The 26,147-nt window shown below is 42.5% G+C and overlaps 1 protein-coding gene across 1 annotated transcript in view; it reads left to right on the top strand.

Moving 5' to 3' along the window:
- Positions 1-26,147, top strand: part of PDLIM2 (PDZ and LIM domain 2) — a 44,492-nt gene that overhangs the window by 3,583 nt on the left and 14,762 nt on the right. The window contains exons 3-6 of the mRNA XM_083368468.1: positions 1,714-1,865; positions 12,739-12,808; positions 13,213-13,406; positions 16,125-16,179. Of these exons, the coding sequence (XP_083224594.1) occupies positions 1,714-1,865; positions 12,739-12,808; positions 13,213-13,406; positions 16,125-16,179 (471 nt within the window). The remainder of the gene's footprint in view (positions 1-1,713; positions 1,866-12,738; positions 12,809-13,212; positions 13,407-16,124; positions 16,180-26,147) is intronic.

The raw sequence follows: 26,147 nt of genomic DNA, 5'->3' as shown, positions 1-26,147 counted from the left end.
AAGTGTAAATAGATATCAAGTTCAGAAAACAATAATGCCAGAAACTATTGGCAGAAGATGCTGAAGGAAAGTTGTGGTCCAAGTCAACATCTGTCTGGGGAACCCTCTCACTGCTGCTTTGATTTGTCAGCTGTTCAAAGATTAGGAAACCAAAGCTCTGCATGCTAGTACTACTTTTATTATAAGGAAAAGTAATGGAATCTTTTAAGTCTGAATGCGCCTTGCCCCCCACCCTATCTTTGTAAGAACTAGGGAGGGTTTTATATGAGACGCTTGCTTGAGTTGCAGTCCTGGCCCAAACGCAGGTTTCCTTTATCTGACCGTTTCCTTGGATGCGGCTCTTTCTCTCCTTCTTCAAGCTAATTCTTTCTGCCCTTTCTTTTGAGTTTATAAATTAAACATAGGCAGTATAAAAAGCTTTCTGAAATGGTTGGCTGTAGTCTTTTCATTTTTCTATTAGGGATGGTGGCAAGGACTTCTTTACATGCCTGGGGTGATTTCAAAGATTGTGCTTTCCTTGCCACATCCCTTCCCTTGTGGTGCTTTAAATTACAGTTGTTTGGAGGACGAAACTCTGCATTTTAACCAACAGTTTTGCATAAAAGTTTCAGTCTGCTTCTGCTCACACAATTATTTGTCTAGAAACCAGCAAAGAGAGAGGAGACCACACTTAAAGAAAACAACACAACTTTTCTACTTCCTGCTCATTGTTGTCTCCAAAATGCTTTTTGCGTGTGGAGGTCGCTTAGAGGTTCAAGTGAGTTAGGTCTGACTCACTCCAGGCTACTTGACCTGGCGATTAAAATTTTCTGTTTCTGGCTTGAAGGCTGATCTTTATATTAAGGAACAGAGCAGCTTTGTATGAAGTCCAATCTACTCTCCTCTTGATAGTCTACACAGCTCATAGAATTTCAAGCTAGAGGCCATGCACATATGGGCACCACATTCTCGGTTCCAGATATGAATGCGTGGTCTATCTACTACTGGTTTCTCCTTACATTACTGGGCAATGTAGAGAAGAAAAACTTGCATTAAAAAAGTTGTCAGGAGGAATAAGTAGTCCTTCAAAAGGAGCTCTTGTTTTATCTTTTGCAAATTTAATTCTAGAGGTTTTTGGAGGGAGTCAGTCAGAAATAATTAGCATTTATAATTAAACATAGTGTTGCGAACCAATTAATAGGTTCAAGTGGAGGGATTCTTGAAGGAGTCTAAAAGTTGATTCGTGGCAACTGTGGACCAATCTTTGTTAACAAGATTGGATGATTGAGCTTGGACAATTGAGTTCATTGACAGACCCTTGAAGGAGTTAATTTAGCACACATTACTAATTAATCCTGAGAAATACTTAATGCAGATCTTTGTCTGGGTACCGGAGGAAGGCTATCCTTGTTTTGGATGGTGGAGAGGTTAAAAAAATGTGAATTTTCTGTTTCTCTTAATTATAATAATGTTTGTCAACTTTAATGACTTTATATGTGGACCTCAACTCTCAGAATTTCTCAGCCAACAAGCAAGCTGGATGAGGAATTCTGGGAATTGAAGTCCACAAGGCTTAAAGTCGCTAAGGTTGAGAAACACTGGGCTATTGGAAAATATGATATTGTCCTTACATTCTAAGATTCCGCCTTAGTATGGCTAAGAAAATAGGAATGTATTTTCCAACAAACACATTTCAGTTGCAGATGTCTTTGCTTTGCTTTGTGCTACACACAGGTGATAGAGCATGGCAAAGCAGCTCTAGGTGACCTTCGAACCGGAGATGTCATAATTTCCATCAATGGGGAGAGTACTTCTGAGATGCTTAATGTGGAGGCACAGAACAAGATAAAGCAGAGCCCTGGTCAGCTGCAGTTGCAAGTGGACAGGTGAGTTTATCTAAGTGAAGACAAAGTCATCCACCTAGCTATGTGCTCAGGTACCCTTTCCCACAGGTAACCTTAGGAGCAACTCAACCTCAGAGGTATCATTTGTGCAATATTATGTTATAGTATGATTAGTTAGCCATTTCCAATGAAAAACAGACTTGGCCCGCTGATCTCCCTGGCGTTCCCATTGCTGTGGTTGAAATCCAGTGAATGGAAGGCAGGCCTCAGCAGGCTTCAGAACATCATTGAAGTTTTCTGGGCCTGGAAACTGAGCTATCTGGCTTGATTAGTTCTTGGATGAGAGACAGCAAGGAATCTCAAAGGTGGAGGCTAGATTGGGAAATTAATTGAGAGACATCCTGGAGGAAAGCCAGTACCAATAATTTAGGTACTGTTTGCTGAAAAACCTCAATGAACTTGTCACCAGAAGCAATTCAACTTAACTCAACGATGTCTCTGCTTTTATTTTCACTTAGGAGATAGGACATGGTGGAGAGTCATCTCTCTAATGGCTGGTCAGGAGGCCTACATGTCCCTTTTGTTGCAGGTAGACACAAGAGAAAAGAACTTTGTTTTTGGCAATGCCAGTAGCGTAAAGCTGAAGGGTTTGGTTGCTTGAGGCATACTCTCCTGTATTTCAAGTAAAGCCGTGCAAGTGCCAGAAGTACCTCCTAAAGCAAATACATTTTTCCCCCCTATGCTTGGAAGACTCTCAGTGGTTAAAGTATTGCACAAAGGTTGGAGAAACCCTGATTAGGTCCTCATACGATCTTAGAATTGGGGGATGGGGGATGCAGATCTTATCCATCAGCCCAGTTTATTAAATAATTATTGTGGGAATAAAATGAGGGGAAACCCCTCCATGACCTCATCTTCTCAAGGTCTCATCAATGTTGCCTTGAAAACTGTATGTGTTTTGACATCCAAAATGGCGGACCTTATTCACAGGGCATGAGGAGGAATTCATTTTAGTGAATTTAGTGATCTGAGGGGTCCTTGGTGCCCTCTGAGGTGGTTTGTTTTCTTGCAGATATTTCACTACTCAAATTAGGTAACATCATGAGTGTTGATGATATTAGCTAGTTTAGGTAACGAAACATCTGTAAGAAAACAAACGAGATCACAGAACACCAAGGAACCCTCATTTCAACCTTGAGCTACAAATAGTCTTTATTTAAGCTTACTGTAAACTTGCTTCAGGTATGAAAGCTTAACAAAAGCATCAATGAAGTGCAAAGCTAGATAATATGGGATAGCGTAGATCTCTTATGCCAGGCTCATGGAAAGATGGTGACAAACTGAAGCAGAAATTGTGAATATTTAACTCTGTGTATGCGAGTGCACAGCTTGTGTAATAGGAAATGTCTACAGACTTGGGAATTTTTTTTCTAAATTTTCTTTTCCAACTGAGTAAGTGTCATCTCATTGCCAGTTCAGGACATTCTGAGACCCCTGAGGTGACAGGCACATAATCTTTGCATATTTTTTAGCATCTTAAAAAGCATCAATGTTTTTAGCATTGCCTAATACTAATACAGGGACGCGGTGGCTCAGTGGGTCGGCAGTTTGGTGGGTCGAATCCCGAGTGCCGCGTAACAGAGTGAGTGCCTGTTACTCGTCCCAGCTTCTGCCAACCTAGCAGTTTGAAAGCATGTAAAAATGCAAGTAGAAAAATAGGGACCACTACGGTGGGAAGGTAACAGCGTTCCGTGTGCCTTTTGGCATCTAGTCAAGCCGGCCACATGACCACAGAGTCATCCTCGGACAAGCGCTGGCTCTTCGGCTTTGAAACGGAGATGAGCACCGACCCGACCCCTAGAGTTGGAAACGACTAGCACACATGTGCGGGGGAACCTTTACCTTTACCTTTAATACTGATAATAAAACTTAATGCACCGTGTTTTGCTATTTGGCATTAGTTGGGAGGTATTTCCAGACTTATAAGCAATGGGCACTTAAGACCCCTTTCTCTGTAAGGTTGCTGGCTATTGACTGCTTTCTGTGTGCTAGGACTGGAAGAATCAAAAGATTCAGGACAACAAATTCCATTCAAAAAGTCCACAGTTTTAATAGGCAGCATACCATGATGATTTGCACATTTAGATCCGGAGAAAGACAGAGAAGATTCCTGGCTTGAAGGCCCTGAGGGTGGAAGTGGATAGTGCAGTTAGGACATAGAATAACAGGTTGGAAGAACTTTAGAAGTCTTCCAATCCAGCCCTCTGCTCAAGCAGAGACCCTATACCATGGGTAGGCAACCTCGGCTCTTTTATGACTCGTGGACTTCAACTCCCAGAATTCCTGAGTCAGCGACTCAGGAATTCTGGGAGTTGAGGTCCACGAGTCATAAAAGAGCTGAGGTTGCCTACCCCTGCCCTATACCATTCCAGACAAATGGTTGTCCAGTCTCTTCTTAAAAACCTCCGGCGGATGGAGCAGTCACAACTTCTGAAGGCAACAGCATTCCACTGGTTAATTGTTCTCACTGTCAGGAAATTCCTTCTTCGTTCTAGGTTGCTTCTCTCCTTGATTATGTTCCATCCATTGCTTCTTGTTCTGTCCCCTGGTCAATCCTCTCTTTTCTACGATAGCCCCTCAAGGACTGAAAGACTGCCATCGTGTCCCCACTTCTCTTCAATAGGCTAGCTAGACATACCTCGCTCCCTCGACCCTGTATCATACAGTTGAGCCTCCAGCCCCTTTATCTTCTTCGTTGCTCTTCTCTGCACTCTTTCCTATGGGTCTCAGCATCTTTTTTTGCATTGTTGTTTGTCAGACGGTTGGTTTCTCTTCCACAGTGTTCCTAAGCTGCTTTGTTGGCTGTGAGAGCCTGTTGGCGGTTTGGAAAGCAGCAAGCAGCTGAACCACGGTGGGCTAACTGGAAGGAGAAGCAATTTTGCAGATTTTTTTCCCTCCAGCTGGTTCCAATGCTTGTGCTCTTGTTTACTCTTGTTGTTGTTGGGGGTTGAGGACTTGGGAACTGTTGCTGGGAACGGCCTACGGATGGGAAAGGTCCTTACAAGATCGGTGAAACAGCTTCGTCTCCTTGTTTAGGATCTTTCATATGCAAACACTTGTCCACAGAGGTTGTTGTACCAAAGAAATCCAAATACATTCCCTGAAATGGTTGTATGCCACTCTACAGTGTGTTGTGTGCTGTGCTGTATTTATTTCAGTGTTTTTATCCAGAATAACGCTGAGCTCTGCTTAGTTGTTCGTACTGGATGATTTTTATTAAGAGAAAAGCAAAAAAAAAAAAAGGGGGGGGGGGAATCCACATCAAAACATGATTTGCTTTCGAGTCTCCTTCCTAATCTCAGTTGTTTTTTGTGCATTGTGAGAATATCCGTGCACTTTCCAAAAGGATCGGATGGCATTCCTAAAGCTTAACTTGTTTCCATGTATGCACACTTGAAATAGTGTTGAGGGTGGGCTCCGAGTTTTAAAAAGCGAAGAAGCCCCCTTTCCCCCCCCCTTACCCTCCCTTCTCCCCCAGTTAATCAGAAATATCTAATTGTTGGCTTATGCAACCCATTTCTCTTCTTTTATGGATGTGTGAGAACCTCTTTCACCAGGACAGGGTGTATTCTTCTGGGAAGTTGTTGGGCAAGGTCTTCTAGGTTGTAGAGCCACAGGCCAAATCAACACCCGAATCTCTGCTTGCCAACGCTCTGGTTGCTGACACTGAATGTCCTTCAAGGTCTCCGTGACGGCGGTTGGTATTTGTTTTGGAGAAAGGACTGAAAGAGCCAAGTTTTCCCCTCTTTCTCATGGGGCCTTTTTAGGAGAGGTAGGCCAGGAGAACTTCTGATTAACAAAACACGAGATGTGCTATCGGTTGGGACTGCGGTCTGAGTTTTCCTGGGCCTCTTGCATAAGCTGCAGTAGATCTGTGATCCCATAAACAAACATTTGTCTGAAATGGTATAGGGCCTCCTGCTTGAGCAAGGGGTTGGACGAGAAGACCTCCAAGGTCCCTTCCAACTCTATTGTTCTATGTTCTAAATGGGATGGGAAGGCTACCCTTTGGTGAAGTAGCTCATCGGCCATTGGACAGGAGAAAAGACTGGCAGAATCATGTAAGGTGGAGAAGAAAACAGGGTTATTGTCTTCAGCGAAAGGCAAGACCTGGACTTTTCTGGTTTGAGCAAAATGGACTATGCCTTTACGAGCAGCTCACAATGCAGGGTGTGGCATTTACTGGCATGATTCAGAAATTCTCTTTCCACACCCTCAACTGGATGTTGGTCAGATGCCTCAGATGATCGAGATGAGACCAGTGAAGGGAATCCTAGGGAAATCCTTAACTCAACTTTCTCTTCTGCTGGAATTATTGGAGCTGAGATGTACTACTTTGCATCTGCTGTGTGAGCCTCGGCAGGATCTTGTTGCGCTCTTTCATTGCATGCTCTGGCTTGCATGTTTGGTATGCAGCAGTATTTGTGTGTGCACTGGAGTGTTGTGTGTACGTGGTGGAAAATCTAGATGTGTTATTGCCATCTGTCCACAGCTGCCTAGCCAACCAAGGTCCTATCATCTTTGTTCATTGCTGTGCCTTCTTTTCGTGTCATCTTCTGTTGTATGGTAGATGCAAGATCACCTTGGAAAGCCCTAATGGCATCTTGGCACCATTCCAAAACTGACAGACTGAACTTGAGCAGTTCAACAAGCAACATTCCTCTCATTCCGGGACTTTCAGCTCATCCTCTCCTCTTCCTCTCCTCCCCTCCTTTGAACATGCTGATTGTCTCCTGCTCCCAACCCACACTTGTCCTGGGGCACTTGAAGCTTTGTGAGTTGGCTCAATGTTTTTAGTTGGTTGACTTCTTCAGCTGTTATGAGGCTGATTTTTCTGGTTCAGAATTCTCCATACCAGTAATCCTGATTGGAATTTATTGTGCGCACTTTAGTGCTTTATTCTAATTAATGTGCATACACCTTTCTTCTTAATCCTTGAGGATTTTCCTACTTAATTATTAGACAATTTTAGCAAGAATACCTTTGGTTCCCATCAAGTACCTCAGCCTGAGAAACTTCAAGCAGTGGCCCTTCATACATCTGGAGGACACCCAGGTGAAAAAGTTGTATTAGCACATTTCTTGTGTGTCACTCTTGAACTAGTTAGTATATGCCATGTCTTGGTTTGGTTTAAGATAAGAATATCACCAGGATCTTTTAAAAGCAATTTTTTTTACATGCTATGGTATTCTAAAAATTGTACATGTGGATACCTAGCACATCCATTAAGAAAATGTGGAAGAGGTCCAAGACAAAGTTTAAGCTGGAGAACACCAATCTTGTTCTCTACTTATTATTCTTGACTGGTTTCCAGGAGTCTTCACGTAATAGACCTCAGCTGAGATTTTTTTTTTAAAAAAAAACACAGTCTTAGGTTCTGCCTTTTACTAAGAAGTCACCACCAGCCCTTAGAACTCAAGACCCTTGAGAACTGAAGAAGCTTCTTGGATGAGAAGCAAAACATTTTCAAAGGAAAAAACAAAGTCCAGTTGCCTTTTGGGACAATCATAACCTGGATGATTGAGAAGCCCCATAGACACCAGGCCTTAGGATTTTTAATGTGTTAATATGCCCAGTCCATGGAGTGTTTCCTGCTACGTTTCCTTATTTTGTCTTGTTTCCCAATCCTCCTAAAGCAGGGGTCCACAAGTCTTAAAGTTGCCAAGATTGACGACTCCTGTCCTAGAGTACTAGATGATGATAGATAGATAGATAGATAGATAGATAGATAGATAGATAGATGATAGATGGATGGATGGATGGATGGATGGATGGATAGATGATGGATGGATGGATGGATGGATGGATGGATAGATAGATAGATAGATAGATAGATATAGATAGATAGATAGAGATAGATAGATAGATAGATAGATAGATAGATAGATAGATAGATAGATAGATGATAGATGGATGGATGGATGGATGGATGGATGGATAGATGATGGATGGATGGATAGATAGATAGATAGATAGATAGATATAGATAGATAGAGATAGATAGATAGATAGATAGATAGATAGATAGATAGATGATAGATGGATGGATGGATGGATGGATGGATGGATGGATAGATGATGGATGGATGGATGGATGGATGGATGGATGGATAGATAGATAGATAGATAGAGATAGATAGATAGATAGATAGATAGATAGATAGATAGATGATATAGACAAAATACATGCAGTAAATACACAGAGCAGATAGAATAGGTGGATGGATTGATCTGTTTATCTACATCTGTCTGTCTTGTCTGTACCTACCTACCTAGCTACCTACCTATCTATCTAGTCGACAGACATACCTCAATAATATTAGCTTAGTTATAGCTGGGTCTAAAATGGGTGTATGGAGATTTGGTCTAGGTGACATTTATTTCCATCTTGGCCATAGGCCATAACAGGATTGTAAAACTAGTAGCAAACAATATAAGTTGTCATATGGTGAGGCATAGATTAAGTAAACAGCTGCCATTTAGAGTAGTCATGTCTGCGTTATGGGTAAAAAAAGGAAGTTATGCAATCAAATTCTTGGCCTTGGCTAGATCTTTTCTCCTAACAGGATGGACTGCACATTTTTAAAAATGTACATTGGTATTTCATTAATAACTTCCCCTCCGCTTTTGAACGTGTTTTGCTCTATTCTTCTTTAGACTCCTGCTATTTATGTCCAACTTCTTATGAAATGCCACTTTGAAATGCAAGATAAAAATTTAAACTTGTGCTTAGCAATAAATTCTTAGGTTGCCTAGATGACCTGGCTTTGGAGGGATGGGTGGTTGCTCATGGAGATGGAGGACTCCTCGCAAATTAAAAATTGCAATATAGAAAACAAGACAAATTCAGGATTTAAGAGTAAGCACGTTCCCCCACCATCCAAATCTGACAGTAGTAAAGACAATGGGTTTCTAAGTTGTAGCATGATTTTGATTTTGTTTTGGTGATGGTCAGTCACAGAATAAAATGCTGCATTTCTGCATATGTCTCATGTCGGTTCCAGGCAGAAGAAATAGGGTTAAAGATAACCAGGAAGTGGAATGGTGATTTCAAATTCTTTGGTTTCACTTAGTTTTTATCTTTCGGGGCTGTGAGTTTTGTAACCTGGAAATGAATATGTTGTGCAATATAGTATGAGACCCTTAGATTAAAAATAATGTATTTTCTGACCATGTTTTCTGACCATTTCTCTTCATGTATAACTATTTTACTGGTTTTTCAGATATGTCCTTAGCCTTAATCTCACTTTTTAAAAGCTGTTTTCTCCCTGTTAATTTGCTTCTGCATTGACTAGCAACTATCTGGCAGCCTTATTAGAGCCCACTTTACAAGGAAGCGTAAAGACCCTGAAAATAACCTGTGTCTTCCAAAGTCAATGCAACTATTTGCCTAACAGGCTATCTGGACAAGCATTTGATACTCTATAGAACAGAGCAGTCTTCCCTTAGCTGGAATCTCTTCTGGTTACAATTCCCATAATTCCCAGCCAAGACAGTTGGGATTCCATGAGTTGTAATTGCAGCTCATCTGGATTTGGAAAGGCTGAAATCCACAGTGGGTCAACTCTTGACTTTTGCTGCTCTGACTCTTTGGAACAAGCTTGCTGCATCTCAAGGTTCAGAGCAGGGCTCTTCAAACTTGGCCCTTTTATGACTTGTGGACTTCAACTCCCAGAATTCCTTAGCCAGGCATGCGTGCCTGGCTGAGGAATTCTGGGAATTGAAGTCAACGAGTCATAAAAGGGCCAAGTTTGAAGACCCCAGGTTGAGAGGTTCCTTTCTCTTGTCATCTTCAAGAAGACCGTTCAGATCTGGCTTTTCTAAACAACCTTTTAGAGGTTAACATCTGGCTTTGTGTATTCCACTCAAATTGTTTATGTTCTGCCTTTCAATTCAACCTTTATATTTTTACTCTATTTTTTTAGGAAGCTTAAGCATGTTTGAACTGATTGCATGGTGTATATGAACTGATCAGACTACTTGACGTTATGCCAGTTCTATAAACAAATGACACAACGCTTTTCAAAATGGTAGTGATATTATCTCTTGCTGCAAAAACAAGAGTGTTCTGGCACCTGAAATGTTGGTTTTGAAGCTGCTAGCAGAGATTTCATTTTTCTTCTAGGATTACATGCACCTTATGCCTTCAGAGATATCTTTCACTGTATGTATAGCTTTTTATAAACAAGCAAAGCTTAGAAAAAACAAGCATTCTCCTTTTGTATTTCTTTTCTTTGTCAACCTGAGCATTCCTCCCCCCTTTATTATATCTCCTTTTAAAGTATAGGTCTTGGATTTGTTTGTTTCATGGATTCTGGTAGTTGGGATTCCAAGTCCAATCAGCCAGTTTAAATCTCCCAGATCAATGGTTGTCTAGCCTCTTGTTCAGGTTGCCAGAGTAGCTATAATTGAGGTAACATTCCTGCTTTGTCAGTTATTCCATATAAAGTTGAGCCCATCCTTGTATAATTATGCTGTTATAAAGCCTTGCTGTTAAACAAGGGTCTCATCTGGCAACATTTAGCTTAAATCTGCCCTCCACACCTTCCTCCTCACTTAGGGCAGCTTGAGTCCTCACCAAAATTTAATTCCAGAAGAAAACAGGAATGCGAGAGCTTCAGACTTGGAAGACTGTGTATTTCTAGCAGTGCCAGATGCCAAAGGGAGAAAGTCTGAATCCTCTAACACCCCACAAGGAACATTCTCCAGGGCTGATACAAGTACAATATGAAAGAGGCTAATTGCATTGCTTGGTCCCTATCCCGCTCTGTTCCTAGTCACCGTAGTAACCTGACTCGCCTCCAAGAATATGCTTAGATTAGTAGGCTTAGCTTACACACTTTCAAGGCTGCCCATCAACAGCGTTAAACTAAGGACTAAGACTTTGACTAAGGAGCAAGGCTGGTTGGGAAATTCTGGGAGTCGAAGTCCACGAGCCTTAAAGTTTTCAAGGTTGGATCCTGTGGTGTAGAGGTTCTATTGATGATTGACTTAAAAGGTTTGGCTTTTGCTAGTGAGATTTTGTCTTCTTTCTATCTCTTTGCATGAAACGAGAGGTGGTAGCTTGATCTGCAAGGTGTCGGCCCAGCCTGTTCTGCTAGGACAGGGGTCTTCAAACTTGGCCCTTTGATGACTTGTGAACTTCAGCTCCCAGAATTCCTCAGTCAGCGTGCCTAGCTAAGGAATTCTGGGAGTTGAAGTCCACAAGTCATCAAAGGGCCAAGTTTGAAGACCCCTGTGCTAGGAGAAGGGGCAACTCAGCAACTGAAGTCAGAAATGAAGTCCACAAGCCTTAAGGTTGGACATCCCGGCTCTACAATCTGCCCTCTTCTCCTTCTTACTGCCTTTTGGTTCTTTCTCTTTTCCCCCCACTCCATAATTTAATTCCCTTTAATGAATTCCAGCTCTCAGCTACATCAAAGTGCATTCTTGTAGAGAGAATATAAAAGGAACCACTCAGTCCCCTCACCCACTCCCTGCTCCCAATTTTAGTGTCTGGGGTTGGGGGCAGGGAGGTATCCCAAACCTCCCCTTGTTCTGTGGCTGGAGTCAGCATCTCTTCTGATGTAAGGTAATTGGGAGTGGCAGAACCCTCTTTTAATCCCTGGTTAAGAAGCCCGTCTCTGTTGCATCTTGGCTGGAGCAAAGAGCCGTTATGGAAGCACTAAGAGTGTGCCATCTGTGGCTCATTTAAAGGCCTTAGAGTGAACACCCTGTGGGAAAGGCAAACTGTCCTGGTTAAGAAAGGATTATTTATTTATGGTGGGGTGTTGGTGTGAGATGAAAGAGTACCTAAGGGGTCTTCCATGTGGCAAGTTTTTCTCCCATGCAGAAACCGGCTGGAAGTGAAGCTGGATTGAGAAATGGCTGAGCAGATTCCAGGCCATGTTTGGCTTTGGCAATGATGTTGGCCAAGTGCCTTCTCTTGCTTTAGATCCCTCTTACTTGTGCCAAGGAAGCAAGCACCAATTGCTTTTCCTTTCCCAATAGAAGAGACTATTTGTAGCTCTGTCTTGAACTGTGAGGTCCTTGGTACTCTCTGAACTTGCTTGTTTTCTTACAGATATTTCGTTTCCAAACTAGGTAATGAAAGTTGGGTAGTTGTTGGCTAATGAGATGTCTACAAGAAAACAACCAAGCTCAGAGAGATCGAATCTGGGTCGGTCACTGGAACAAGAGATTTAGTCTTCTAAGCTTTTGGATTTGTACTGAAGCCCACCTTCGCTCTACTTTTGTCTACTGCAATATGTGCTTTGGGCAATTCTGTGACTTGTATTTATGCGGTGCGTTCCTATTGGTTGATTGGTGTGTTGACGGCTGGCGATTGGTTGTTTTCCCTGTGCTGCCAAGCCCTTGGCTCCCAAATACTTCATAAACTGGTGGTAAATTAGCACTTCTGTTGACTGACAAGGGGCCCAGTGACCTTTAGCTCTGAAGAATAAATCTCTGGTCCCAGTGACCGGTCCAGATTCGATCTTGCAACGTTATCCTGAGACACATCTATTTGCCTTCATTCCTGAAGCTCAGAGGGCATCAAGGACTTCATATTTTCCATCAGCTGGTCTTGGAGGAGACCTTGTTTCCAATGGGAGGTCTGAGCCCCTCTCTTGACAATGTCCTCCTTGGACCTATGCCTTCTCACCCTTCATAGTCTCCACAATGCTATTTGTCTTCTTCTCACTTGAACTAGAAGGGGAAATTGGCAGAACTCATCAATTTCAATATTTTTGGTGGCATTTTTTTTAAATAGAAGGTTCCTTATTTCATAAGTGGGTTGGTGAACCTGTCAGTCAACTGATTGCTTAAGATACTTTGGTTCTTAACTATCTGCCTTTGTCCTCTTGTCTTGCCTCAGGTCACAGCAGTTTTCTCCCAGCCAGACTAATGGCGAAAGTTCCCCAGAGATGTTGGCCATACGGTTTCAGGTAAGGATCCCTTTGCTTCATTTCAGCTTGCTAGATGGGGCTGACAAGAATCAGTCCAATTTCATTAAGTGAGCCAAAGATTACGCCGCTTCTCGCAACAACTTTGTTTTCCCTGTGTGTGGAGGAGGAGCTATCTGGGTACCACCAGTACTGCCTGGGTAACATAACTTTTGTTAACATGACTTTTCTTCAAAAGTTAACAATATGTGGGAAGAAGCCAGTCAGGGTAGGGCTCCTTTTATGGTTAGGGATGAAGAGTGATCTTAGTCATCCAATGTGGGGATGCTATCAAAGAGCAGCTAGCATTAATTTGTGCCCCTGTGGCTGATGTCGCTTTGATTTTCTGTATACAGCCTATTCTTCTGAACTTGTTTTTTTTTAATTATGTTTGCCTTTCCCAACAGGATGTGGTGAGAACTAGAGACAATGGTCAGAATTCAGTGAGATCTTCCTACTCAAGTCCAGCCTCCATCAGTCCACGGCCCACCAGCCCCTACAGTCCTTCCTCTCCTGGGTATAGACCTGGCAGCCCATACAGCCCAATGAGACCCAGTCTGTCCACTGAGGTCAGAGGGGAGCCTGTGATAAACAGCCGCAGGTAGATGACACCTTTAGGAACTTAATCAGATCAAAAGTCTATTGAGTCTACCCACAGAAATGTCAAAAGAAAGACATGGAGAACAACATCTTTGGCATTCTTCCACCCAAAGATAGGATGAAAAATACACTTTCTTAGATCAGGAGGAACTTGCATGTAAATATCTTATCCGATCCTGCACCTCATTATAATGAACCCCTTTGGTTGAAGATGCATTCATGAAAAACTGTAGTTTTGAACAAGCTGGACTGGAAATGAGGAGAACCATGCTGAAATAGAAAGTATTGCTCACTAAGGGATATTGCACCAGCCATGTCTTCCATATCTAGCATTTTTTACAGAATTGCTTGAATGGGAGGGAAAGATACCCCCCACCACCACCACCTAAAAAGCCTCTTTCAATTTTCAGAAGAAAAGGCAGGATGTAAATGCAATAAATAAATATATGTTTAACTGGGGAATCGGGGTTAATGGAGGTCTTCCAGAAATAATAGTATATTATTATTATTATTATTATTATTATTATTATTATTATTATTATTATTATTATTATTATTATTATTATTAATTTAATTTATATACCGCCCTTCTCTCAAGAGACTCAGGGCGGTTAACAGGGCAATACATAAAAACAGATACAAAAGATTAAAATTATTAAAACATGATTAAACAGTGCCCATAATAATACAAATTTAAAATTAAAATCATAGTAACAATCACACCCCGTCCCATCAGGCCAGGCCCGCTTCGTTATATACTTCGTATATGAAGTATATACATAATGTACTTGTTCTATTATGTTTAAAATATTGCTTAAAGTATTGAAAATAGCAGATTTTTTAAAAAAAAATTTATTGCCATTGAGAATGTCAGGGTTACAGGCATAAAAGTATTTAACTTTTCATTCAAAGTTGAGTATAAGATTTTTTTTAAAAAAGAACCATTACAATTTGCATCAAGATACATATTAGTTACAAGTTTCATCCTTGGAACTAATTATTTAACATTAAGGTCTCTATTTTATTGTTATTTAATGTGTATACAGACGGTCCTTAACTTACACTACAATTGGGACTGGCATATGTTAGTGCAGTCATAAAGCAAGCCCTCATATGATCCAGCTCAATTTTATGGCCATAGTCATTAAGCGAATCCCATGATCATGGCTTGTTAGGGTTCGCGATCAGCTAACCATGGGATGTTGCCCCCGTCGTAAACTTGAGCCAGTTGCCAGTGACCTGAATTGCAATAATGTGTGCGTGGGACCGGTGTGACAGACATAACTTTGAGGATGAGCCACAGATCAACTCCTAAGCCATTGTAACTTTGAACAATTGTTACTCGAAAGGTTGTTAAGTCGAGGACCGTCTGTGTGTCCATGTGTACGCATGTTCATTCTTACCTAAATTGGGAGTGAAAAACCTTTTTTATTTTTAATCAAGGAAAATGTGGTTGAGGGTGCCAGGTGTGTGTCAAGCATCTTTTTTTTTTTCTTGTTCTGCTGGTCCTTGTTCACGCTCGCTCTCCCGTTCCCCTTGGCTCAGTAGGCTGCTGATCAAGCTACAAATGACTCCTCTTGCCAACATTTTGCAGAGATAACTTGCCAGAGCCTTAAGACTCCTGATCCAGGCACATAAACTTTGTTTAACAGTAATGTGTTTAAGGATTTTGCCATGAAATAATGCAGTGGACCGGTATCTGCTTTCTGGTGTGCCTAAATGAAACGTGAGCCGGTTTTAATATGAACCAGCAGGTGCTATTATTTCAGTCTAATCTGTAATGTTTTGCATTGCTTCCCATAACTTGCCTTTTGTTTGGCCAGCCTTTCAAACGTCTCTTCATCATGCAGGCCAGGCTTCTACTGTACTTGTAAACAAAAGCTCTCCTGCCTTTTAAAAATAATGTGACACGATGCTCACTAGCCACTCATTACGGTCTCCAGTCCTCCCTTTTCTAATCTAAGTGTCATTTTGATTTGGATTCTGCTATAGCAGTTCGGCAAGATTTGATTTTCTGACTCTGCTTTTCGATTTTTAGTTGTCTACCTGGTTTTTAGAAGGTAGCCCCGATAGATTATTTTAAGCTTGGAGGTTAGATGTGTTTGGGGTAAGGAGTAAGCTGTCTTAGATGCCTTAACAGGACATTATACTTGGAGCTGATGGATTTTGTTGGTCTCCCAACATTATCTCTTCATGCTCTACACCAGCGTTTCTCAACTTTAGTCATTTTAAGATGTGTGAATATCAACCTTGGTGGAGCAGTGGGCTGATGCCTCCTTAAGTAACACCAGCTGCCTGCAATTAGTGCAGGTTCGCATCCCACCAGGCTCAAGGTTGACTCAGCCTTCCATCCTTCCGAGGTAGGTAAAATGAGGACCCAGATTGTTGGGGGCAATAAGCTGACTTTGTAATAATGCTGCTTGGGGGGGGCAAAAGCCCTAATAAGCAGGCATATACATAGAATGAAGGCTATTGCTAAGCACATTGATTTGTGCTTAGAGTGTAAGCTGCCCTGAGTCTTCGGAGAAGGGTGGGATATAAATGGGATTAAAACTCCAGAATTCCCCAGCCAACATAGCTGGCTGGGGAACTCTGAAGTCCATACATCTTAAAATCGTTACGATTGAGAAAACTGCCCTAAGCACATACTTCTTCCTCTTTCTTATCCATAATAAGCACACCCATTTCCATGTTTCTGTTCTCTCTCTCTCTCTTTTAGCTTCCAGTCAATGGGGACTTCACTTCAGAGTCAGCAGGAGTCAAGCAACAGACAGGTAAAGTGTGGGAGCTCAAACTATTTTTGGGATTCCCTGGAATCTTGGTTAGATGATACTTAAGTATAGCTACCCTGAGCACTTTGTTCTGGAAAAAAGCATATTTGTGTCACAGGTGATTTATAGGAAACAATTTGACTGTGGGGAAAGACCAGGAGGAGCATGGGAAAAAACGGTACAGGGGGGACCTTGTAAGAAATGCAGTTAAACCCCTGTACTTGGCTGAATTTTCTGTTTCTTTAATAGCTTTAGCAGCAGGGACCATCATAACAGGAGCCATATGCCCACGGAAGCATAGTCAGCTAATATTTGTGTAATGTGATCAAAGGTGAAAAAAAATTAACAATGGTTCGACCTGCTATCCTCTTTCCCTTTTATAGAACTTGTATTATCAACTCTAAGCTGACGGCTTCCAAGTCATTCATCTCCATTGCTCTCAGCTAGCCAAGGGACTTCTCTAGCCTCTGTTGGCCCTTTAGGCCTATGTCTCAGCTGTTGTGATCTTGTTGCTTTGAACTGGATGCTCTCCTGCACATGTCTCTGCAGCCCACAGCACACCTGGCTGGCTGAGGACTTTTGCTTGTTTCTGCCGGATGTCTCCAAGCAACAAATGGGATCCAGGGAGGCAGAACCAGTTTGGGGAGATGCTGCTTGCATCTTTTACACAAGGGGCAGGTTGAAGTCCTTCCTCCTGAGGCCTATTAAAGTGTCTTCTGCAAGCAAATCCACAATTGCCTCAGCCAAAGAGACCTGTTCAGGTAGTTCATGAGGGAACCCCTGGTGCGACTTTGCAGCCTCTCATGATGCTTCGAAGTGCAGCAGAAAGTCTAGAGAACTCGAAGTTAAACAGCTAAGCTTTTCAGTGATATTAGCAGTCACCTGAGAAGATCTTAACTCTCAAGAATTGTATCAGGTTATATTTCTTCTCCACCCCCTCCACTCTTTTATTTGCAAGTAGTGTAAATAACAGTGCTTTGTCATCTTCTAGACCAGGGCTAGGCAACCTGGGCTTTTTTATGACTCGTGGACTTCAACTCCCAGAAGTCCACGAGTCATAAAAGAGCTCAGGTTGCCTACCCCTGGTCTAGACCAAGGTCCCTTGCCCTCAGTTTTACAATTCTCAGAGCCTTCTGAGAAATTCAGTGGCCATATTCAATATAATGGCTATACCATAACTCTTAAAATAGCCTTTGCACACTTTCAAATTGGAGGCAACCTACATCACTATCCAAACATCTTGGAAAATAAAGGGAAAAAATTGCTTCTGTCCACATACATGATCTGGCCCCACTCATCTCGTATTGCTTTCTTGCTCACTTCACTTTTTTATGCCATCAGAAATATTAAGTATTGCCTTTGACTGGCCAAAGGTTGCCCATCCCTGCATCCTGCTGTCTTCGTTTGAATGTATTTCTCAATCACTTATTTCTAAAAAAAAGGAAAGAAAGAAAGAAAAGAAAAGGTTCTCTTTCTTATTCAGTTAAAAGCAATATTGGTTTGCTTTTATTTGATAATGAGGATGGGATGGGACTTGAAGGATATTGATGCAGATGTGAGTGGGGTGTCCATGGCTGTAATAATTAATAGAATTAAACGTGATAGAAGGTCTAAGAGAGAATCCAGTTATCTCTATGGAAATTGCTAAGCTCCCCTATGATAAACAGAACAGAATGACAGAGTTTGAAGATACGTTGGAGGTCTTCTAGTCCAACCCCTTGCTCAAGCAGAAGACCCTATAATATTCCAGACAAGCAGCTGTCCAATGTCTTCTTAGAAACCTTGAGCACCCACAAGTTCTGGGGGTAAGCTGTTCCACTGGTTAATTGTTCTCATCATTAGGAAATTTCTCCTTAGTTCCAGGTTACTTCTCTCCTTGATTAGTTTCCATCTATTGTTTCTTGTCTTGCTTTCTGGTGCTTTGGAAAATAGATTGACGCCCCCTCCCCTCTTCTTTGTGGCAGCCCCTCAAATTTTGGAACACTACTATCATGTCATCCTAGCCCTATTCTCTAGACTGGACGCCATGAAGCTTTAAAAATGTATATCTACTATTAGTTTCTTGGAAATCAGGACCACTTTGATAACTAGACTGTCTAAAGTGTTTTCCCATGAGAAAACTTTTAGTCACTCTATCTTACTTTCTCCCCCCCCCACCTTCTTATGTTTGATCAAAATCAGTTCCAGTCTCCACTGGTGGAAAAACAAAAGGGTTAACACAATTGGAGATTGTGTAATCCTGAAATGAAGTATTCATTTTAAATACACTGAAACAAATCTGCTTCACTTGTACAATTTCAGTGGCTGCATTTTGGTATGGGAAGCAGATTTTACTGCATTAGTTTATTCAAATCAATAGTTCAGTTAAATCCATAGATGAATTGCTTACATCCTGAAGGCTTTAAGCAGATGTCAGAAGCTAAAGATAGTGCCCTGCCCTGTGAAACTATAATCTTACAAAAATATTCAACTCAACATTTTTCTCCACCCTTAGTCAATGTAATCCTGAGCCCTGAAGGACACATCAAACTGGTTGGACTTAATGCTTTTGTATGTTGTTCAATCTGGATTCTCAAGAATGTTCATCCTGCAATGCTGCTCCTTTTTTCTTGCCAGAATGTGTCCAGAAATGGAAACATGAAGATTGTTTTGGGGACAACATTTAAATGAGAGTGCAAGTTCATGGGGTGTTATGGCTGCAGGACTGAGCTTTGAACTCCATTTTGAATCTTAACGTGGCTGTGAACTGACTTTGGTGGCCTTAGGCACGTTCTCAGCTTCAGTCTCTCACCTGCACTAAGGGGGAAGAGGAGAGAAGTCATTAAATGTCTTTTTGTGAAAATGACGAGTTAATGAATGTGGAACTCTCAGAACCATTGAAAGCTCTTAATTGTTGTTGACTGTAGTTATGATTATCACGATGATTATTTCCACACTACAGATGTACTGCTTGGCTGCACTTTCCCCTGCAATTGTACTGGGCATTTTCGGAGTTTGTAAGCCAACTTCCCAGGGCGATCTTCTGGAATGCTTCTGCCCTCCTAAGGAACTTTTTCTGTCTCTCCTCCTATAGTCTTTGAGGTCTTGTCTCCATGCCCATGTGTCCTGGCATTTCCCTCAGCTGTTGCTCTTGGGCTGGAGCTCTTGTTTGTTTGCTTGCTTTGGCTCCAGAGACTGGCCTGTCTGTGTTTTTGATATATTCTGGGGCTGTTTTTCAAGCCCAAATTTTTGGGAGGAGACGTTGGCCCAAAACACACTGCTTGCCAGCTGGCATCTTATTCATCCCAGCTCTACAAGGTCTTGCTTTCTCCTCATCATTTTCTTTCCCTTCCAGTATTTATTTGCTTTTGTTCTTGGCCCTGTTTTGGTTGACCACCTCCCAACCCAGCAGTTGCCTTCTCCTGAGGGCTCAGATTTTGAGGGTTGGAGGCTAATGAACTGATGCTTGGGCCTGGCTGGTTCTCCTTTATCTTACTTTCTCCAGAAAATTCCTTAACGGGGCAACTTTGCAGAAAGGGAGATCATGGGAATTGATGTTACTTCTAGAATGGTCTGTTCAGCTTGAGTTTCAGAACAAGGAGGAACCTCTTTCAGCCACGTGTGCCTGGCTGAGGAATTCTGGGAGTTGACGTCCACAAGTCATAAAAGGTCCGAGTTTGAAGACCCCTGCTATAGATGGCCCTTTTTTTCCTCATAATATTCAGAGAGTTTGGGTGCCTAGAGAGATACATGGGGGAATGTAAGATTCATTTAATCCGGGATTGAACTAAAGGCGTTCACAGCTGGTGGTCTTGACTGAGTGACATTTAGCAAACATGAGGTTCCACGTAGCAAGTGAGAAACCATGCTTCCTTTGTGAATTTGTTGTTATTTATTCAGAATCATTTTTTTTCAGCCCCTTCAGCCGAAAGGAACGCCTGAAGAAGGGTTGAAAATATAATGTAGAAAGCCCACTGTTGGGCTTATGATCTTAAAAAATAACATTAAAGGAAAGCAAATAAGAAAGAAGGACAGGTGGGGGTGGGGAACAAGAAAAGAACTAGGCCTCCAAGTCAGTAGCCGTTTTGTTTCCGTGGCAAAATATTCCATACATGATTTGAGGTTTATGTGAAGATTTATTTTGACTGTATTGAATCAATTGCCAATTTGCTTTCTTGAGTGACCATATATTAAAGCAATATGGGAAATGGAAAACAGATTCCTTGTCCATTCCTCTCTATGTGGTCTTTGAAAGCCGTTCTAACCAGGATTACTGAAAGTGGAGGCAGCATTTCTTTCTCATTTGAGGATGAGAAATAAATGAAACATTACAGTGTATTCTCAAAAATAGGCATATCACTGCCTCTCCAAAAGCATTCCCGACTGCATATGGGGTAAGGTTGCCCCATCTAGTTTGAAATCTTCAGTCTCCCCAAATGTTAGATGCATCCTTGGGCTGTTAAAAGATCCTAAAGTCTACTAAAGCCCTGACAGTTCTTCATAAGGAAAGTGTGCGTATCTCTTCCAGTATAGTCGCTTGCGTTCGGGTTAGAAGCAGCCAAGCACTTCCGGGTTGAAAGGATCGGCCCGTGACATCACTGTTGCCCCGGGGATGCCCAGTTGCGGCATCATGTCTTTGTTGATGAACCCATAAAACTGGTACCTATTTATCTACTCACTTTCAAACTGCTAGGTCAGCAGGAGCTGGAGCGAATGACGAGAGCTCACCCGGTCACACAGCAGCATTTGGGTCCCAAACATGGGCTTGTTTATTGTCAACTGAGCTTCCTAACATAGGAGCCACCGTGCTCCATATTACTGTACATTTATCCCTTTCTAAGATGGGATAACCTTCATTGAACAAGTATCTCAAATGTGGATACACCAGGGGGTTATTGTCTTTACTGACAGCTTACGGTAATTTTGCCGGCATAATTCAACAAAACACGGTAGTATTATTAGATTGGTAGCTCTCCTGTCCTTTCCTTGTCTGACCAGTTAAACTATCGTCTTCTAGTTCAGAATAGGTTATAAAAAGGGCAGCAAACGTAAGGCTGTCTCCAAAACAGTTGCTAGAGGAGTTGCTGTGGAAAAGTCGGAAGATGTGTTGCATTCCAGAGAATGATACAGTTTTTCTACAGGTCTCTTTAAGAAAATGGAAATGATTTAACCAAAGCTCACAGATCGATATGAAAAGTTTGATGAAAGAGGGTTAACCTGAAGCTAGCTTTACAGGTGTGCAAGAGAGGTAGGTATGTTGGGATCAAAGACTCAGAGGTACTCATTAGAGAGGAAAAGGAGGCCACTGGGGGGGGGGGAACAGCTTGATGGGATTTCTGACCTAACAGATCAGAGTGTACCAGGTTAGGGAAGGCTAGACTAGACCTGGGGTAGGCAACCTCGGCTCTTTTATGACTCATGGACTTCAACTCCCAGAATTCCTGAGCCAGCTGCTGGCTTAGGAATTCTGGGAGTTGAAGTCCACGAGTCATAAAAGAGCCGAGGTTGCCTACCCCTGGACTAGACGGTCTCTTCTGAAAATGTCTATTCTTACAGATTCCTTTGTTTCTTGGGTGGAGGGGGCTAAAGGAGATCACGTGCATTGCTGATGAGTGCAATTCTGTCAAGTCTCCTGCCGTCTGCCATTCCCAGAAACATTTGCTTCTGTTTAGGAAGGGCTTTCTTCTTTTCCTTCTGTCTCCGAGGTTTTTAAGCAGGAGCAGCTGGAGTGCCGAGGAGGATTTACTGTTTGTCTAGCGAAAAAAAATACGTCTTTGGATTAAGAAGCTGCTAGAGGTTGGAATTTTAGGTTGGTATTTAAGGGACGCGGTGGCTCAGTGGGTTAGGACACTGAACTTGTCGATCGGAAGGTCGGCAGTTTGGCGGGTCGAATCCCGAGTGCCGCGTAGCAGAGTGAGCGCCTGTTACTCATCCCAGCTTCTGCCAACCTAGCAGTTCGAAAGCACGTAAAAATGCAAGTAGAAAAATAGGGACCACTACGGTGGGAAGGTAACAGCGTTCCCTGCGCCTTTGGCGTCTAGTCATGCCGGCCACATGACCACGGAGACGTCCTCAGACAAGCGCTGGCTCTTCGGCTTTGAAACGGAGATGAGCTCCAGCCCCTAGAGTCAGAAATGACTAGCATGCGTGTGCGGGGGAACCTTTACCTTTACCTTAGAGGTTGGAAAGAGAAGGGGCAGAGCAGCCCAATAGACCTGAAGCATGTCAGAAAGGGGCATGTCAGAAAAGGGTGAGCACCATATAAAATGCATCTGAGGAAACTTATGTCTAGCCTACCTAAGAGAAGGATTGGGCTGACCTGATACCAGAGACCAGTCTTCCAGTATGTGAAGGGGTTCACAGAGAAGAGGGTGTTAACTTACTTTCGAAAGCACCTGAGGGCAGGACAAGAAGTAACAGATGTTGTGCATCACTGGAGATTTTAAAGAAGAGCTTGGACTGCCAATTGTCCAGCATGGTACAGGGTCTCTTGGCTTGAACAGGGCATCGGACCAAAAGACTTCCAAGGTCCCTTCCAACTTCAGTTATTCTGTATTCTGGGTTTACCTGAGTACAGAACTTTCATTCAGGTGGATTCTTCCAAGAGTACCTTTCAGGCTTTTTACTAAGGCTAACCTAGGACTGGAGACAATAAGCTATCACCTTAAGAGCTGCGATGGATATTATGCATTCACTGGTAGGCCTCCAGTGGTCCCTTTTGTTTGATGCTGGAATAAATCCTCTACAGCAGCCAGCTGAATCTCAAACATATGTGAAAGCTTTGTTGAGGCTGATGTGGGTAGTTAAAATGGATGTGGTTGGCTGCCAGCTGGCCCAGATCACAATGCTTCTAGCTTCTATTGGCAAGCAAATTTGCTGGTGGGGGGTATATAGCTAAGAAACGGCTCAAATCAGGAGCCGGGAGAAGAACAGGCTGGTCTGAAAACGCAAAAATGTAAACACTGAAGAAATTAAGATTGGAGCTTTGTGACTGTAATTGAGGAGTGTCTGATTTGGGGGTAACTCAAGTCCCAAAGCTGATATTAGAAGATAAATGAGCCAGTGTGGTATCATGGTATTACACTAGATTATCAGATCCCCACTTAGCAAATCATTCACCCTTTTTTCATCCAAACTGTTCTGGCAGTTGAAAGGAATAAGGGGAGAATAATAATAAGCTGCAATTCCTTGGTGTCCTGGATGGGTTAGCCAACTGAATTAGGGAGCAGTGAAAACACAAGGCAGGAATGTAGGCCTGACTCCATCCTGTGTACTTTGCAAACAAGTCCACTAATGTGACTCTTCCACATACCTATGATAGACCTTTATGGCTTAAAAAGGAGAGTGGGAATTATCTTCTCAAAGGCTCTATCCTAAACACTTGCAGACAATCCTCATTCATCAGAGTTCTTCAAGCACATAATGGTTTACAGGACGGGAGGGGAAAATGTAGCCCCAAAGCGATTTCTTTTCTGCTCTTGCCAATTACATTGCTGAAATTAAGCAGATGTTATCATCAAAAAACAAAAACAAAACCACAGTTGTGCCATTTTCTGCACAATACCAAAGAAATGTTTTTAAAATATCCCAGCAGGACCCCCTACTGCAAGTCATAGTGCAAACCCTCTGGCCTTGTCAACCAGCCTTAGTCAGATCTCTGGGGGTCTCTCTGCTTCCATCCAGATGTTTTGTCTTGTGAAAACAATGCTCATTCTGCATTTCCAGAAGATCTTAATGAGCCAAGGAGCTTACATGGGAGGAGACCGTCCTTTCAGTAGCCCCACCCTTAAGCCATTGGAACCTGACAAGCGTTCTTTATTGGACCCAAAGTAAATCATGAACGCTGAGCCAGAGGAGTTGCGTGTCCATAATGACTCATTCCAGTTAAGAATCAGGTTGCAGCATTATAGGACCTTGGGAATTCCTGGATGTATTTCAAAGGCAGCTCCACGCGGAGCAACTTCTAATAATTCAGTCACGATATAACTATGGCACCACATCTTTTTTTTTGTTGCTAGAAATGGGTGGGGTTGGCACAAATTAAGGCAAGGAACCTATAGCCACCCAGCAGTCACCAAAGCATTCTAGTTTCCCTGTTAGAACTTTTAAAAATGTTGAGTCATTAGCGAAACTGTGAAACTACTCGTTTTGCTATGAGCTATTTGCCTAATCAGGAGTGATTTTATCTTGCCTACTTTCAATTTAATATTTTCGACATTAGAATCCAAACCTCTACAGCTTCTCTAAGATGGAATGGAAAGAGATGAGTAAAATTGGTATTGAACATAGATGACTCAAGTTAGACTCTCCCAAGATCTCAAGTGAAGATATTTTCCATCATCTGCTCTCTGGACTTCTACCTGAGGATGCTGAGGATCCCACCTGAGATTGCTCAGCATGCAGAACTTCGCTACTGAGCTACAGTCTTGCTGACCATGTTGATAGCCTTGGGCTACTTGGCGCAAAGGATATTGTATCTCTTGTGGCACCCAGGCTAGCCAAGGAAAATAAGTTGGACTTGTGGGACGCGATCAGGAAATTCAGTATACCAGCTCCGTTTAGTAGTGGTGCATTTTAAGGAAATTGCTTTTGATAGACAGGCAGACCGACCGACCGACCAAAGCTTCAGGTATCAATTTGATACAAATTTCTAAGAGAGTGAACGTAATTTATAGTTCTTGCTAAGGCAAATTGACTGCAGTTATACAAGATGGGAGATTGAAATAGGGGTTAAAAGGAACTGGAGGGTGGAGGGAGAGACAACATTCAGATTTTGGGGACTCCAGCAAACAATGATGGGAGATCCTTTGCCGGGTTCATACTTGCAAAACTTTAACCAACTTTCCTCAATCCTGCTGATGCTTCCCATCTTAAATACCATCTTCCTGGAAGCTGTTGTCAACACCGTCTTTAATATTGCCTACGCTACCTTCTCCGATTAGCATACTTGGTGGCCACCCAGATTCAGTGGGTCAGACTTTTCACCCTCCCTTTTTCTTCTTCCCCTGCAGCCTTTTCTAATTTGACTATCATGATGTTCTCATCAGCCCTGGAAAAATTCTTTCAAAAATGTGAGTGCCCTCTTCTGGTCAGGAGTGAAGGAAAGTCCTAGCAGGTTGACTTTTGTACTAAATGTTACCCCATCAGATATGGGTAGGTCCACCCAAGGCTTCAGGGCAAGGATTAACTGTTGGAGCTGAAGAATGAGTATCTATCCAAGAATGTGCTCCCCCACCCCACCCCGCACACACACACACATGCACCCTTTCAGGAAATGAGTTCAGTGTGGGTTACACGTTTAATTTTAGAACTATTCAAGAGCCAATGTGAATACTCCCTAGCACAAGTGGCTGTCTTTGTTCTGATAATACTATCTAATGTGGCTTGTTTCGAAGACCTTCTCAATGAATGCCACATGTTCTTCTGGTGAGGTAATGCATGTGTTCTAAAGCCCATGGAAACCCCTGGGAAGTCTCGTTGTAGTTGACTTTGTGTTGCTGTGATGGAACCCCTGGGAAGTCTCATTGTAGTTGACTTTGTGTTGCTGTGATGGAACCCCTGGGAAGTCTCATTGTAGTTGACTTTGTGGTGCTGTGATGGAACCCCTGGGAAGTCTCGTTGTAGTTGACTTTGTGGTGCTGTGATGGGGTCTCGACTGCCATTTCTAACTTTGAACAGTGTCTAGCAGTCATTGTTGTGTGATACCCTTCCATCAGTTGGCATTCTACAGGAGGGAACTGAGACCGAAATAGGAGCACATTCCAAAGTCTACACAAAGTTTGTAGCAAAGATGTGTCTTTGAGGTAGAGGTCTCTTGCATGACAGTCTTCCCTATCTGCTTGATTGCATTTGGCTGTGAAATAAATGTTCGGAATCCCGCAAGGTCCATGGTGGGAGTGTACAGAATTCCCAAGATTTTTCCCTTTGGCTAGTCTTAATAAACCATGGATAATGGCGTCTAGTCATGCCGGCCACATGACCACGGAGACGTC

This window comes from Vipera ursinii (genome assembly GCF_947247035.1).
Source record: "Vipera ursinii genome assembly, chromosome: 8".
Taxonomy (NCBI): Eukaryota; Metazoa; Chordata; class Lepidosauria; order Squamata; family Viperidae; genus Vipera; species Vipera ursinii.
Note: the sequence above shows the minus strand (reverse complement) of the source record. Positions and strands in the feature narration are given on the sequence as shown.